Source organism: Schistocerca serialis, chromosome 12, assembly GCF_023864345.2.
Source record: "Schistocerca serialis cubense isolate TAMUIC-IGC-003099 chromosome 12, iqSchSeri2.2, whole genome shotgun sequence".
NCBI lineage: Eukaryota > Metazoa > Arthropoda > Insecta > Orthoptera > Acrididae > Schistocerca > Schistocerca serialis.
Genome location: NC_064649.1, coordinates 167,034,188 through 167,049,287, shown reverse-complemented (window position 1 = coordinate 167,049,287; position 15,100 = coordinate 167,034,188). Strand labels below are relative to the sequence as shown.

At 45.4% G+C, this 15,100-nt stretch overlaps 1 protein-coding gene across 6 annotated transcripts in view; it reads left to right on the top strand.

Annotated features, from left to right (window-relative positions):
• LOC126428262 (pre-mRNA-splicing factor 18) overlaps positions 1-15,100 on the top strand; it is a 103,805-nt gene that overhangs the window by 17,567 nt on the left and 71,138 nt on the right. For 5 of the 6 annotated variants that reach the window (XR_007576805.1, XM_050090175.1, XM_050090179.1 and 2 more), the window contains exon 2: positions 5,413-5,828. Coding sequence is in view for 5 of the 6 variants with exons in the window: in XM_050090175.1 (XP_049946132.1) it covers positions 5,427-5,828 (402 nt within the window). In the remaining variant the exon portion in view is untranslated. Of the gene's footprint in view, positions 1-3,939; positions 4,084-5,412; positions 5,829-15,100 lie in introns of those variants that run through there. The other variant, XM_050090176.1, reaches the window with a different exon arrangement.

Here is a 15,100-nt window from a genome sequence, read left to right as displayed (position 1 = left end):
CGTTGGAGCTCCCAACTACCAGTAAGCCCACCCTCTGCGACTGCCCGGATCTTGCAGACTGAGGGGCAACTTCTGGAACAGGACAAGCAGCCATGTCAGAGAAAGCTTTATGTAATTCTTCCAAAGACCTGACGAAAGCCTGTAACGATCTGTCCTGATATGTGGCGTCATCTCTGCAGTCACAACTTGGAGAGCTGCAGTGAGTAGCAGCTGTTATGCGTGTCCCACGTCCAATTTGATTCAGTTCGTGACACGTGACGTGAGGTAGATTGAACACCGGCAGTGTGGTAGTTGCGTTTTTGACATGCAAGAAGACTTTCTGGTGTGGAGATGGCCACTCGGATGTGCAGGTAGTCACAACATTGTAATTGTCGGCTAATAGGCTCACGAAAGTTTTGTGGGTCAGTTTATGAGATTTCGATCAGATTTTAGAACCTCGCCGAATGATATCGTATATAGGAAGAGACTCGTTCTCCTTTCTCGTCTGCAACTAAATGGGAGCTAGCCATCTGTTTACGTGTAGTGAAGTGATGTCGCTTAGGACTGCTGCCACTGAACAGAAGTGTACTGGATAACAATACAGGTGGCTTGTCCTAGCTGAACATGCACTAGGTCAGCGTGGGAACTATTAAACTATGCAGCTGAACAGTACTTGCGTGGTGAATACACTGAAGGAAGTGCTGTCGTCTCCGTAAGGTGTTCCAATCGGTCTTTGCAACAGATTATTGTGGCTTTGCATTTTTGCAGCTGTTTTCTGAAGACGGTGCCAGCAGGTAAGCGACTTGTCCGAAGTGACACCCAGTACAGTGGATCGGTGTTGCATTGAAAAACATTGCTTCTGGATATTACCTGTGGGCAGTACAGCTACACGTACTTCTCTGTACGTACTTCGCAAGCCACCAAACAGTGCACAGCAGAGGATATCTGGTACAACTACCGGTCATTCCCATTCCCTATCCGTTCACAAACAGAATGAGGATAAAATGACGGTCTATATGCTTCTGTATGACCCCTGACTTCTCTTATCTTGTCCTCGCCTTCCTTATGTGAGATGTCAGCTGCTGGCATTAGAATGGCTCTGCAGCCTATTGCAGATGCTGATTCTCTAAATTTTTTCAGTAAATTTCTTGAAAATATGTCTGCTTCTCTACAGGGATCGCTCTGCTGATGCTTGTGCCATTAACCCCACATGTATTCCAAGTGGTAGATGACCATCCCTCTGGGGCATCGGGACTCCAAGCAGTGGCCGTCCTACCGGGTGACCTTTGCTGCAGCTGGGTGGCGCCTGTGGGAAGGGTCCCCGGTCGGAGTGGGTGGCATCACGGCGGATGACACGCGATGAAGTGTAGTCCGCTATCTCTTGCTGGTGGTGAAACACCAGCAGTCTCTAAGTGTTCACGAGCTCAATTCAGTGCACAGAAGTACAACCCCAAATCATTCCCCTCCACGGTCACACCGTGGGAAGAACGCAGGCTAAGGACGGCAGTGGATCTTATTCGCCCCGGTACCTTGTATGTTCGAGAGCTGATGGGAATCTTTCGTGACAACAAAGCCTCAGTTTTTTTGTCGAGCATGTAGAGGACGGGTTTGGGAAGGTGGAGGGCCTGTCCAAAATGAGATCTGGGTCAGTCTCGATTGAAACAGCATCCTATACACAGTCACGGGCGTTACTCGCTTGTGACAATCTGGGGGATGTTTCTGTAACCATCACGCCCCATAAGTGCTTAAATATGGTCCAGGGTATCTTATTTCACAGGGATCTTCTTTTGCAGTCTGACTATGAGCTGCACGCCAATTTAGAGTGGCGAGGTGTACATTTCATCCTGCTTGTCCACTGGGGTCCGAAGGATAATCGGGTTGCCACCGGTGCCTTCATCTTCGCCTTTGAACGTGATACCTTGCCCGAGAAGGTCAAGGTGACGGTCTACCACTGTGATGTAAAGGCCTATATCCCTACCGTGATGCAGTGCTTTAAGTGCTGAAAGTTCAGCGATATGTCTTCGCACTGTACTTCCGGCGTCACATGTCGAGATTGCGGACACCCGTCACATCCCAATACTCCGTGTGCCCCGCCTTCCATCTGTGTCGACTGCGGAGAGCACCATTTGTCTTGCTCACCTGACTGCAGGATTCTCTACAAAGAAAGGAAAATCATTTAGTACAAGACCTTGGACTGACTCACCTACACTTAGGCTAAGAGAAAATTTGAACACCTGCATCCTAAGCGTAAGACATCGTCTTACGCCGCCACTACAACAGTTCTGGCACTGTCAGCTCCGTCAACCCCAGTCACCTCTCAGAGCCCCCTTGATGGTGGGGGCTTTTCCCTCCCTGTTACTCTTGCACCACCTACTTCGGGAGCAACATCCTCCCCCTCCCCCTCATTCACAACACGCCACAGTGAATCCTGTAACGCCCCATTTACAGAGTGGGAGCTCCTCAGTGCCCTTGCACATTGCCCCGACACAACTCCTGGGCCTGATCGGGTCCACAGCCAGATGATTAAACATATCTCATCTGACGTCCTTCCGTTATTCCGGTGCTCAACCCCGGTAAAAATTCGCTTGATGTGGATAGCTGTTGGTCCACGAGCTCACCAACATTGTTTGTAAGCTGCTGGAGCGTATGGTATGTCGGCGGTTGGGTTGGGTCCTGGAGTCACGTGGCCTGGTGGCTCCATGTCAGGGCGGCTTCTGCCAGGGTCGCTCTACCACTGATAATCCTGTGTGTCTCGAGTCTGTCATCCGAACAGCCTTTACCAAATGGCAACACCTGGTTGCTGTCTTTTTTGACTTACGAAAAGCATACGACACGACTTGGCGACATCATATCCTTGCCACATTTTCTGAGTGGGGTCTCCAGGACACGCTCTCAATTTTTATCCAAAACTTCCTGTCGCTCCGTACTTTCTGTGTCCGAGTTGGTGCCTCCCGTAGTTCCATCCATATCCAGGATAATGGAGTCCCGTAGGACTCCGTATTGAGTGTATCACTATTTTTAGTGGCCGTTAACGGTCTATCGGCAGCTGTCGGGCCCTCCGTCTCACCTTCTCTGTATGCATACGACTTCTGCATTTCGTACTGTTGCTCCAGTACTGGTGTTGCTGAGCATCACCTACAGGAAGCCATCCACAAGGCGCGGTCGTGGGCTCTAGCCCACGGATTCCAGTTTTCAGCTGCAAAGTCGTGTGTCGTGCACTTCTGTCGGTGTTGTACCGTTCATCCGGACCCAGAACTTTACCTTCATGATGACCCACTCATTGTAGTGCAGACACATCGCTTCTTAGGACTGGTTTTTGACACTCAATTGAATTGGCTTGCTCATCTTCGTCAGCTTAAGCGGAAGTGCTGGCGGCACCTCGATGCCCTCCGTTGCGTGAGCAACACCAATTGGGAGACAGATTGCTCTGTGCTGCTGCGGCTCTACAGAGCCCTTGTCCAATCCCAAATTGACTGTGGGAGTATGGTTTATGGTTCGGCAGTGCCCTCAGCGTTGCATTTACTCGACCCTGTGCAACACTGCGGGGTTCGACTAGCGACGGGAGATTTTAGGACGAGTCCGGTGACCGGCGTACTGGTGGAGGCTGGAGTCCCTCCATTGTAGATCGGATGTGCACAACTGCTTGCCTGTTATGTAGCACACAGTCTTATTTCTCCTGAGCATCTGAATTACCATCTCCTTTTCCCGCTTACGGCAGTCCATCTCTCGCATCGACGGCCCAGGTCGGTGCCAACGATTGCGACTCGCGTGGGATCCCTTCCCTCTGAACTGGAGTCCTTCCCTTTACTACCTCTGTTTGTGGTCCGATCACGTACATCTCCACGGTGTACGCCTCGGCTGCAGCATTGTCTGGAACTTTCACGTGACCCTAAGGACTCCGTTAACCCTGCGGCTCTCCGCTGTCACTTCCTCTCAATTCTTGACTTGTTCCAGGGCTCTGAAGTGGTTTACACCGACGGCTCGATGGCAGACGGTGACATCGGCTTTGCATATGTCCGTGGAGGACGTATTGAGCAGCACTCCTTGCCAGATGGCTGCAGTGTTTTCACTGCAGTGCTCTCGAGTACATCCGCTCGTGCCCTGGTGAGTCATTTCTCCTGTGTACTGACTCAGTGAGCAGCCTACAAGCTATCGACAAGTGCTACCCTCACCGTACTCTGGTAGCATTTATAGAGGAGTCTATCTGTGCCCCGGAACGGTCCTGTCGTTCGGTGGTGTTTGTCTGGATCTCTAGACACGTCGGAATCCCAGATAATGAACTTGCCGACAGACTGGCCAAACAGACGATGTGGAAACCGCGCATTCTGTCTTATGCCACAGGTTTTTCAGGCTTTGGGAAATGAAATGGCATAACAGTACGCACAACAAGCTGTGTATCATTAAGGAGACGACAAATGTGTGGAAGTCTTCTGTGCATTCCTCTCGCAGGGAATCTGTTGTCCTCTGCCGGCTCTGCATTGGCCATAAATGGCTAACGCAATGTCACCTACTCTGTCGCGAGGACCCACCTCTGTGTCGCTGTGACTCCCAAATGACAGTCGTCCACCTCTTGCTGGACTGCCCACTTTTAGCCACTCTTCAGTGGTCTTTTAACTTTCCCAGCTCCCTACCTTCGGTGTTGGGCAACAATGCCTCACCAGCAGCCTTTTTTTTTACGTTTTATCCATGAGAGTGGGTTTTATACTTCTATGTAGGTTTTAGCAGACATCCTTTGTCCCTCTGTGTCCTCGACCCTTGTGCTTTTAGGGTGGAAGTTTTAATGTGTTGCAGACTGGTTGCCTTCTCATTTTTATTCTCGTTGTCAGCCAGCCACTGTCATCTGCTTTCTTGTTATACTCTCTCCTGTTTCTAGTGTTTCTGTTGTTTGCTTGTCTGCTTTTGTTTCTTTGTGTGTTTGTTGCCTTACCTTCGTTCTTGTGGTCTTTTCCTTTCATTCCATTTTGTGTTATATGTCTTGTCTGTTTTATTCTCACACTTGTGGCATCGTTTTATTAGGAACAAGGGACCGATGACCTCGTAGTTTGGTCTCCTTGCCCCCCTCTTTTAAACCGACCAACCGACTGAACCTCGAAGCAGGCCGCTCTTCAGTTTGTGAAATGAAATTTAGTCTGTGTATTGGTGCAATGTATCACGTGCAGTGCAGTGGACAGTGGCTAGCGGTTTTCTTATGTAGATGTTGATGTAGACCTAGACACGTATTTGGAGTAAATTTAGAAGATTCAGTTATTCAGCTTATTGTCGAATAAGGAAATGATCTTTATTCGGGGAACCGCCTCGAGTGCTTTAATTAGATGTTGTTCTATCCAGACTGTATCGTACGCTGCAGACAGACCTCGTAAGAGTTAAAAAATAATATCAATCTGCTATTTTTGTAAAGCATTTTAAATAGAGTGCTATTTCTCTTTTTTTCAGATTCACGTATAAAAATGTTGAATATCCTGAAAGCAGAGATAGAGAAAAAGCGTAAATTACTGGAGGAGAAAGAGCTCCTGAAACCGAACAAGAAGTACTTCAAGCGGGCAGAGCTGGTTGCCAAGGAGGCGGAGGAGTACCGCCGCAAGTGCGGCGTGGGCGGCAGCGAGGAAGCAGAGCGGCAGTCTGAGAGCGAGCAGCCGGGGGCGGACTTCAGAGACGGCGACCTCACCGACGACGGCGTGCCGACGCTGCCGCGCAAGGAGGTGGTGCGGAGGCTGCGCGAGCGCGCCGAGCCCGTCCTTCTCTTCGGGGAGACGGAGCTCGAGTCGTTCCGCAGGCTGCGGCGCAGCGAGATCCTCGAGCCGGAAGTCAACCGAGGGCTGCGTAATGACTTCCAGGAGGCACTCGAAAAGGTCAGATCTCCGACTCGCCGTTCTCGTGGCCTTCGTTTCGGAGACGGGTTCGACTCGTCTCTCTACACTACTCTGCAGTGTGCCGTTCCCTTCGTGTATGTGTGACTACTGTGCCCTACACTGATTTGAACCTAATTATTGTGTCGTAGCCTCAGTCTCCCTCTACAATATTTGTCCCCCACAGTCCCCTCAGTTACCAAATCGACTTTTCCTCAGTGCTTTGTAGTGTGGCTTATTATCTGTTCGTATGGTCTGTACCGTAAAGCTCTTTGCTTCCCGAATAAATTGAATACGTCTTTGTTTCTTATCCCCTTTGCCCGTACCACCTCTGGCATTTTTCTGTAACATCACATTTCAAAAGCTTCTATTCTCTGCTTATCTGTGTTGTTCACGATCCTCAGTTCAGTCCTGACGCTACTTACCTTGTATATGTTTTCACACGACAACTCCTAAAACTTAATATTTGTGTTCAGTGTCACCACATTTATCTTTTTCACGCTGTTGCTTTCTGCATTCGATTGATACCTGTGCGACAGCACATCGACTACTTGATATGTTGTAATACATTGCACATAACAGTGGAATTCTTCCAGGCCTCGTACGTCGGGTTCTGTTGGTGACAGAAAGATAGGGTCAAGTGTCCTGGATAGCCCTCGGGCTAAGGGCCTTTTGTATACTCGACAGGGGGATGGTCTCGGTGTCACTACACTACAGTACGGGATCAAAGTTTGAATACTACCCACTTCGCCTGCTTAGGGAAATGGAGCAAATTGATTGGCTCTTTTTTTTCATTTGATATTGTCCGTGGTGGGCACTAAGGGGCTTCTGGAGGCACCGTTAGTTCACGGGCAGTACCTTAGAAAAACCTAAAGGGAGTTTTTTTTTTTCCGTTTTCTTGTACCGAAACTGAGTTGCTGATTCTATGACAGCTATGCACAGCAAAAGACTTAAATTTTTATGATACATTCCTAAGAACCTGATCCCAAACAGCCTTGAAAATTCTCGCATAGTTTCACAGTTACCCTACCTGCAGACGTAAAATCTGATGTGAGGAGATACATAGTTTATAAAGTTAAATAGTGTGGAGAAATATGCTTTAAAGTATCTGTTATCAGAAGGGTTCTAGGAACTCCACGTTCTAGTAGCGAAGCATGTGCAAAATTTTTGTGCACGTGAAATCCTGTCTGAGGTGCAAAATTAGTTGTGCATTATTTCAATTTCAAATAAGGTGAATTATCAAAATTTTACTGACCCATGAAGTTCTTTTCATACAAGTGACATGCTATGGCAGGGAAAAGGAGGGAACAATTGAAAAAATTACCTTATCGGAGCACAGAAAAGGTGACCGAAAAGTAGAGTACCGGCTGTCACAATTTGCCTTCCTCGACACCTTTAAAAATGTTCTCCAAAGTTACGGCACACAAACATATTCGTGCTTTTTTGTGCCGAGATAGGAGGAGACGGGGCAGTGGGAAAGAGGCGGAAAAGTAGTAAATACTGCAAGACAGTAGAGAGTCGTCGCGGTATAGAAAGAGCGGAGGAGACGGTGGCAGTGCAAGAGGTAGAGAGGAGTCGGGGTGGGGCACAGTGACAGAGAAAGAGTAAAGCGGACAGTGCCAGTGGAAGAGGAATAAAGAGAAAGGGAAGGAGAAAGTGAAAACGGGCGAGAGCCAGTGATAACGAGAGACGGAGTCTACGACAGTGACGGCGAGGAAGAGGAAGAGGTGACGACTGTAGGAAGGGAGGGATGAGACGGTATCGGTAAGAGAGAGCAAAAGGGAGAATGTGGCAGTGAGAGGGGACAGGAGGAGTAGGACAGGACGAGGGGAACTGTCGCCGCGAGACGGGAGGCGGCGACACACACAGTGAGGGAGTGAGAAAGAGCGAGTGGGAGTGGGAGTGGATGTGTCTGAGTGACTTGGAGCAGTGGACTAGTAGGTGTGAGGGGAGCTTGTGGGAGTGAGAGGTGAGTTGCACATTAAAAAATATGTTCACGTGTCAAAATTTTTGGGAAAATTTGTAAAGGTGCCAAGGAAGATAGAATTAGGCAGCTGGTACCATACTTTTTTGTCGGAGTCTTTTAAACGGGAGCATATTTGCTTTTTTGTGCTACGATAGGAGCATTTTTTGGCTGGTATCCTCTACACTTGTGTCACCAGTTATTTTGGTACCCAAATTTGCAAAACTTACCTATTGCTCGCAGCATCTCATTTCGTAATCTAATTGCCTCAGCATCATCCGATAACTACTGCAGCCCACTACTGTTCTTAGTTTCTGTTCGACATTTGACCTCTCATCGAGACACTGATCTTCCGAGTCTTCGTTAGCTCCGACACGTACAGTGTCGTCGGCAAACTTTAAAGGTTCTATGTATTCTCTCTGTACTTTAATTCATTTCCCAAACATCTCACCAGTTTCCTTTACAGCTCGCTCAGTGCACAGACTGAATGACGTGTGGGATAAGCGACATCTCTGTTCCACTCGTATCTAAACTACTACCTCCGTTTCATCTCGTCTGACTCCTAAACTGTTGTCTGGTTTCTGTACAACTTACAGATAACTTTTTGGTCGTGTTATATATCTGATAACTTTCGAATGTCGGAGAGAGTGTCCCAGTCGACATTGCCAAACATTTTTTCTACAAAAACTTCTGATGCTTTTCATTTGGGCCTGCTTAGGACTATGGGGTTTGTTTTGACTCCCCACACAGGTCTTCTGTTCCTTCTTAGCCCAGAAAGCTTTCATTTTCTGGCTGTAAGCAAGCTTCCTCTTCTCTGTCCATTTCAATCTGCTGATGTCTCTGCTCATTCTGCTTGTAAATGACACTGGGGATAATCCTTTGGACCAGTTTTTTACGGTTTCTTGTGGGATTTCTAGTTGCTTTAGGTCTGATTTCACTGTGATGATCCTTTTGTTCTTTGAGGGCTTCCCTCTACTGTTGTGGTGAAGATCCTGTTCATATGCATCAAAATATCTGCAGAAGATCTGTCACTTTTTTCCTCTAGATGTGATTATGTCTTCTTGGAGACGGTACAGTTAATTGTTGTGTGTGATCCTGTAGGTGCCGTCCTCTTTTCTTATCGGCCCTATTTTTTTCCGTAGGATTTTCCATTCCTTGAGCTCCAGTTTCCTGAGTTGACACTACCTGTTCAGTAGGAGCCATTCAGAGATGGGGCTCCATACTACTGAGTTGTAATGTTTGAGTTGAAGTTTCTTGGAATGGTGTCTGGAGAGGTAAATGCTCTTGCAAGAGTGGTAGACCCTCTCCAACTTGGGACATGTGGGATCTGTGACCAAGTTCTCACTCTTATTTTCAGAAATCCAATCCTCTAAATACTTGACCCATAGAGTGCACAGATGGTTGTACCCTCTAATGGAACTGCAAGTTTAGGTTCCCTTAATGTTAGTCACGAACAAACTTTTTTGTATACTGCCCCACATGTCGGTCGCAGATGCTATGCTGTGGAGACACTGAAGTTTGTTACTAGCCTCCTGTATATTGTCAGTTAATAAGACGAGGTCATCTGCAGTGGTTAGACAGGGCACATTGATGTTTCCTTTTTCATATCCAATCTCCGTTCCAGTTCCCGATGATAGTATGTGAGTCTGTTCCCAGATAATTATCTCCAGTACACAACTGAAGAATATGGGCGAAATGTCACTTTGTCTAACTCACATTTGAATGGTTAAACTTTCAGAGAGCTCACCTCTAAATTTGACTTTGGAGATGGTGCACCTCAGAAAGGCCTGTACTACTCTAGTGCTCTCCTGACCCGAGCACAGTTTTTGTAGGATGAAGATCAGGGTCTGCCTGCCTGTCGCATCATACACACCTTTTGAATGGCTACCCGGTGATGTCTGCCACGACTCCAGTGTGAAAAAACTAAGGATGGTCTCGAACTGCATCTACGTGTACGTAGATACTCTGCAAGCCGCCTTACAGTGCATGGCAAGGAGTACCGTGTACCATTACTAATCATTCTCTGCCATCTTCCACTCTAAATAGAGCAAGGGAAAAATGACTGTCTGTATGCCTCTGTACGAGCCCTAATTTCTCGTATCTTATCTATCTTATCAGTTCTAAGCAAAGAAGGGAAAGCAGAAAGGTGGAAGGAGTATATAGAGGGTCTATACGAGGGCGGTCTACTTGAGGACACTATTATGGAAACGGAAGAGGAGGTAAATGAAGATGAAATGGGAGATATGATACTGTGTAAAGAGTTTGACAGAGCACTGAAAGACTTGAGTCGAAACAAGGCCCCGGGAGTAGACAACATTCCATTAGAACTACTGACAGCCTTGGGAGAGCCAGTCGTGACAAAACTCTACCATCTGGTGAGCAAGATGTATGAGACCGGCGAAATACCGCCAGACTTCAAGAAGAATATAATAATTCCAATCCCAAAGAAAGCAGGTGTTGACAGATGTGAAAATTACCGAACTATCAGTTTAATAAGCCACAGCTGCAAAATATTAACACGAATTCTTTACAGACGAATGGAAAAACTAGTAGAAGCCAACCTCGGGGAAGATCAGTTTGGATTCCCTAGAAATATTGGAACATGTGAGGCAAAGCTGACCCTACGGCTTATATTAGAAGCTAGATTAAGGAAAGGCAAACCTACATTTCTAGCATTTGTAGACTTAGAGAAAGCTTTTGACGATGTTGACTGGAATACTCTCTTTCAAGTTCTGAAGGTGGCAGGGGTAAAATACAGGGAGCCAGTTTGTACAGAAACCAGATGGCAGTTAAAAGAGTCGAGGGGCACGAAAGTCAAGCAGTGGTTGGGAAGAGAGTGAGACAGGGTCGTTGCCTTTCCCTGATGTTATTCAATCTGTATATTGAGCAAGCAGTGAAGGAAACAAAAGAAAAATTCTGAGTAGGTATTAAAATCCATGGAGAAGAAATAAAAACTTTGAGGTTCACCGATGACATTGTAATTTTGTCAGAGACAGCAAAGGATTTGGAAGCGCTGTTGAACGGAATGGACAGTGTCTTGAAAGGAGGATATAAGATGAACATCAACAAAAGCAAAACGAGGATAATGGAATGTAGTCAGATTAAGTCGGGTGATGCTGAGGGAATTAGATTAGGAAATGAGACACTTAAAGTAGTAAAGGAGTTTTGCTATTTAGGGAGTAAAATAACTGATGATGGTCGAAGTAGAGAGGATATAAAATGTAGACTGGCAATGGCAAGGAAAGCGTTTCTCAAGAAGAGAAATTTGTTAACATCGGGTATAGATTTAAGTGTGAGGAAGTTGTTTCTGAAAGTATTTGTATGGAGTGTAACCATGTATGGAAGTGAAACATGGACGATAACTAGTTTGCACAAGAAAAGAATAGAAGCTTTCGAAATGTGGTGCTACAGAAGAATGCTGAAGATAAGGTGGGTAGATCACGTAACTAATGAGGAGGTATTGAATAGGATTGGGGAGAAGAGAAGTTTGTGGCACAACTTGACAAGAAGAAGGGATCGGTTGGTAGGACATGTTCTGAGGCATCAAGGGATCACCAATTTAGTATTGCAGGGCAGCGTGGAGGGTAAAAATCGTAGAGGGAGACCAAGAGATGAATACACTAAGCAGATTTAAAAGGATGTAGGCTGCAGTAGGTACTGGGAGATGAAGAAGCTTTCACAGGATAGAGTAGCATGGAGAGCTGCATCAAACCAGTCTCAGGACTGAAGACCACATCAACAACAAGGGTGTGAAAGTGGCATAAATTCACTGTCAGACCAGTGAAGTGTATGGAGAAATCATTATGAGTGATAGGATGGTACAGAAGTAAGCAAGAGATTTTAAATATGGCTGTAGGAATGTGTATGATGAGGCACGAAGGGGGGGACCGTCAGTCTTTACAGACGATTTGGTGCAGAAAGTTGATGAAAAAGTGATAGATAACACATGCTTTAGAATTTCGGTGTTATGTGATGAGTTTCCTCAAGTGTCAGGAAGTGTACTTTATGGATCAGGCAGCAGATTTCTATGAGGATGGTTTTCAAAAGCAGTTTATATGATACAATAAGTGCATTAATATTGGAGGGAATTATGTAGATTAAAATACAGGCTTTTGTGTAAAAATAAAATTACTAAGGAAAGTCTACCTTTCCTGAAAACAAACTGTGCATCTGGCAGCAAATTATGTGTGCTGGATATCTAACTACTCTCCTACACATCGCTTTCTTAAAAACTTTTGAAAATATTGTTCGCAAAAAAAAGGGGGGGAGGGGGGTGTGGTAACACGGTTCACGTTTTCCGTTGCACTTCACATAGCGTAGACCGTGAACTGTCTCCTAGACACGCCCGATGTGAACTGACTGGGCACAGCCTGTGCTGCCTGAGTTGTTGTAGTTGTTCCGCCGGCAGAGGTCGCAGCCGAATTCTCGCGTGCCCTCTGGTGGACGGGACTCTACTTGCGGCAACTACCGTCCGTGACACGCCGTGCCGATGTGCACCTCCCGCGATCTTTCTGGTGGCTACTGCAGGGGGGTTGCTGGCAATGATCTACATTCTCTTACACACACTTTTTACAGAGTGATTTCACTAGCAAATATCTCAGTCTGTGAACAAGTTAACCATCCCTAAAAGACACACTGCACTGGCAACAAAGTGCAGAACTGTACTATGGTGCACTGATCTTTATAAACCTTCTTGAGATTTCATCAGACCCATGAGAGTCTTTAGCGACATAATAATTTTTTCAGTTTGATCATTCCTTGTACCCTGTACTGCATGTGATGTAGATGTCTCAGAAAAGAGCTATTAAGAGTTCTCTGTATTCATCTGTTTCAATAAAATTTTGGTTTAACTTGACAACTATTGACAAGATGTAATCATTACATATTTTACACAACTCTGGATCACAAACAGTGTCATTCTCATAGAAGAGAGATGTACTATGTTGAGCACCCAATTTCTGTCCTGACGCATCTTCCGAAATTGACCATATAGTATTAAATTTGCCCTTAGAGCTTTCTGTTCTCTTGGTGGAATTAATTGCTTTAGTGTGTTTGATGATGACATTCCTCAGCACTTTGTGAAATTCTGTTGCTGTGCTCTCACTTTCCTTCATATTATAATGCAGCTCCTGTTGTCTCCTGGATTATACTTTAATGCCATTATTCAGCCCAGTTGCCTATTAGTACTGTGCATCTGCCTGCCATTTTTTGATCTGAAAGAACTGTCGGAGAAAGTGATAAAGTTTTCAAGAAATATAAAGGTTGATTGAGTCATCTGTATTCTTGACTTTTTGCCAAGTTTGCCTTACGAGATTGACTTTAAATGCCTGGTTGCAGGTGGACTCGTATCTCTAAATCTATTGTTTGACTTTTTCTTACATTGTGCTCGTCAGCCAGAGAACAGTCTAGGAAGTCACTGTCTATGATTGCTTTGTTGTATCCCTGAATTCTATACGGAAAGTATACTGTCTGTACAAAGTTGTAAGATCCAAGTAAATCCTTTAGCATTCTTTCCTCTGGAGAGTCAGCCAAAAGGTTAATATTGGAAAGCAAGGGGAAACTACAGCCGTAATTTTTCCCGAGGGCATGCAGCTTTACTGTATGGTTAAATGATGATGGCGTCCTCTTGGGCAAAATATTCCGGAGGTAAAATAGTCCCCCATTTGGATCTCCGGGCGGGGTTACTCAGAAGGACGTCGTTATCAGGAGAAAGAAAACTGGCATTCTACGGATCGGAGCGTGGAATGTCAGATCCCTTAAACGGGCAGGTAGGTTAGAAAATTTAAAAAGGGAAATGGATAGGCTAAAGTTAGATATAGTGGGAACTAGTGAAGTTCGGTGGCAGGAGGAACAAGACTTTTGGTCAGGTGAACACAGGGTTATAAATACAAAATCAAATAGGGGTAATGCGGGAGTACGTTTAATAATGAATAAAAAAATAGGAGTGCGGGTAAGCTACTACAAACAGCATAGTGAACGCATTATTGTGGCCAAGATAGACACGAAGCCCACGCCTACTACGGTAGTACAAGTTTATATGCCAACTAGCTCTGCAGATGATGAAGAAATTGATGAACTGTATGATGAGATAAAAGAAATTATTCAGGTAGTGAAGGGAGACGAAAATTTAATAGTCATGTGTGACTGGAATTCAAGAGTAGGAAAAGGGAGAGAAGGAAACATAGTAGTTGAATATGGATTGGGGGTAAGAAATGAAAGAGGAAGCCGTCTGGTAGAATTTTGCACAGAGTATAAATTAATCATAGCTAACACTTGGTTCAAGAATCATGAAAGGAGGTTGTATACATGGAAGAAGCCTGGAGATACTAAAAGGTATCAGATAGATTATATAATGGTAAGACAGAGATTTAGGAACCAGGTTTTAAATTGTAAGACATTTCCAGGGGCACATGTGGACTCTGACCACAATCTATTGGCTATGACCTGTAGATTAAAACTGAAGAAACTGCAAAAAGGTGGGAATTGAAGGAGATGGGACCTTGATAAACTGACTAAACCAGAGGTTGTAGAGTGTTTCAGGGAGAGCATAAGGGAACGATTGACAGGAATGGGGGAAAGAAATACAGTAGAAGAGGAATGGGTAGCTCTGAGGGATGAAGTAGTGAAGGCAGCAGACAGTCAAGTTGGTAAAAAGACGGGGGCTGGTAGAAATCCTTGGGTAACAGAAGAAATATTGAATTTAATTGATGGAAGGAGAAAATATAAAAATGCAGTAAAAGAAGCGGGCAAAAAGGAATACAAACGTCTCAAAATGAGATTGACAGGAAATGGAAAATGGCTAAGTAGGGATGGCTAGAGGACAAATGTAAGGATGTAGAGGTGCATATCACCAGGGGTAAGATAGATACTGCCTACAGGAAAATTAAAGAGACGTTTGGAGAAAAGAGAACCACTTGTATGAATATCAAGAGCTCAGATGGAAACCCAGTTCTAAGCAAAGAAGGGAAAGCAGAAAGGTGGAAGGAGTATATAGAGGGTCTATACGAGGGCGATGTACTTGAGGACAATATTATGGAAATGGAAGAGGATGTAGATGAAGATGAAATGGGAGATATGATACTGCGTGAAGAGTTTGACAGAGCACTGAAAGACCTGAGTCGAAACAAGGCCCCGGGAGTAGACAACATTCCATTAGAACTACTGACGGCCTTGGGAGAGCCAGTCCTGACAAAACTCTACCATCTGGTGAGCAAGATGTGTATGAGACAGGCGAAATACCCTCAGACTTCAAGAAGAATATAATAATTCCAATCCCAAAAAAAGCAGGTACTCACAGATGTGAAAAATACCG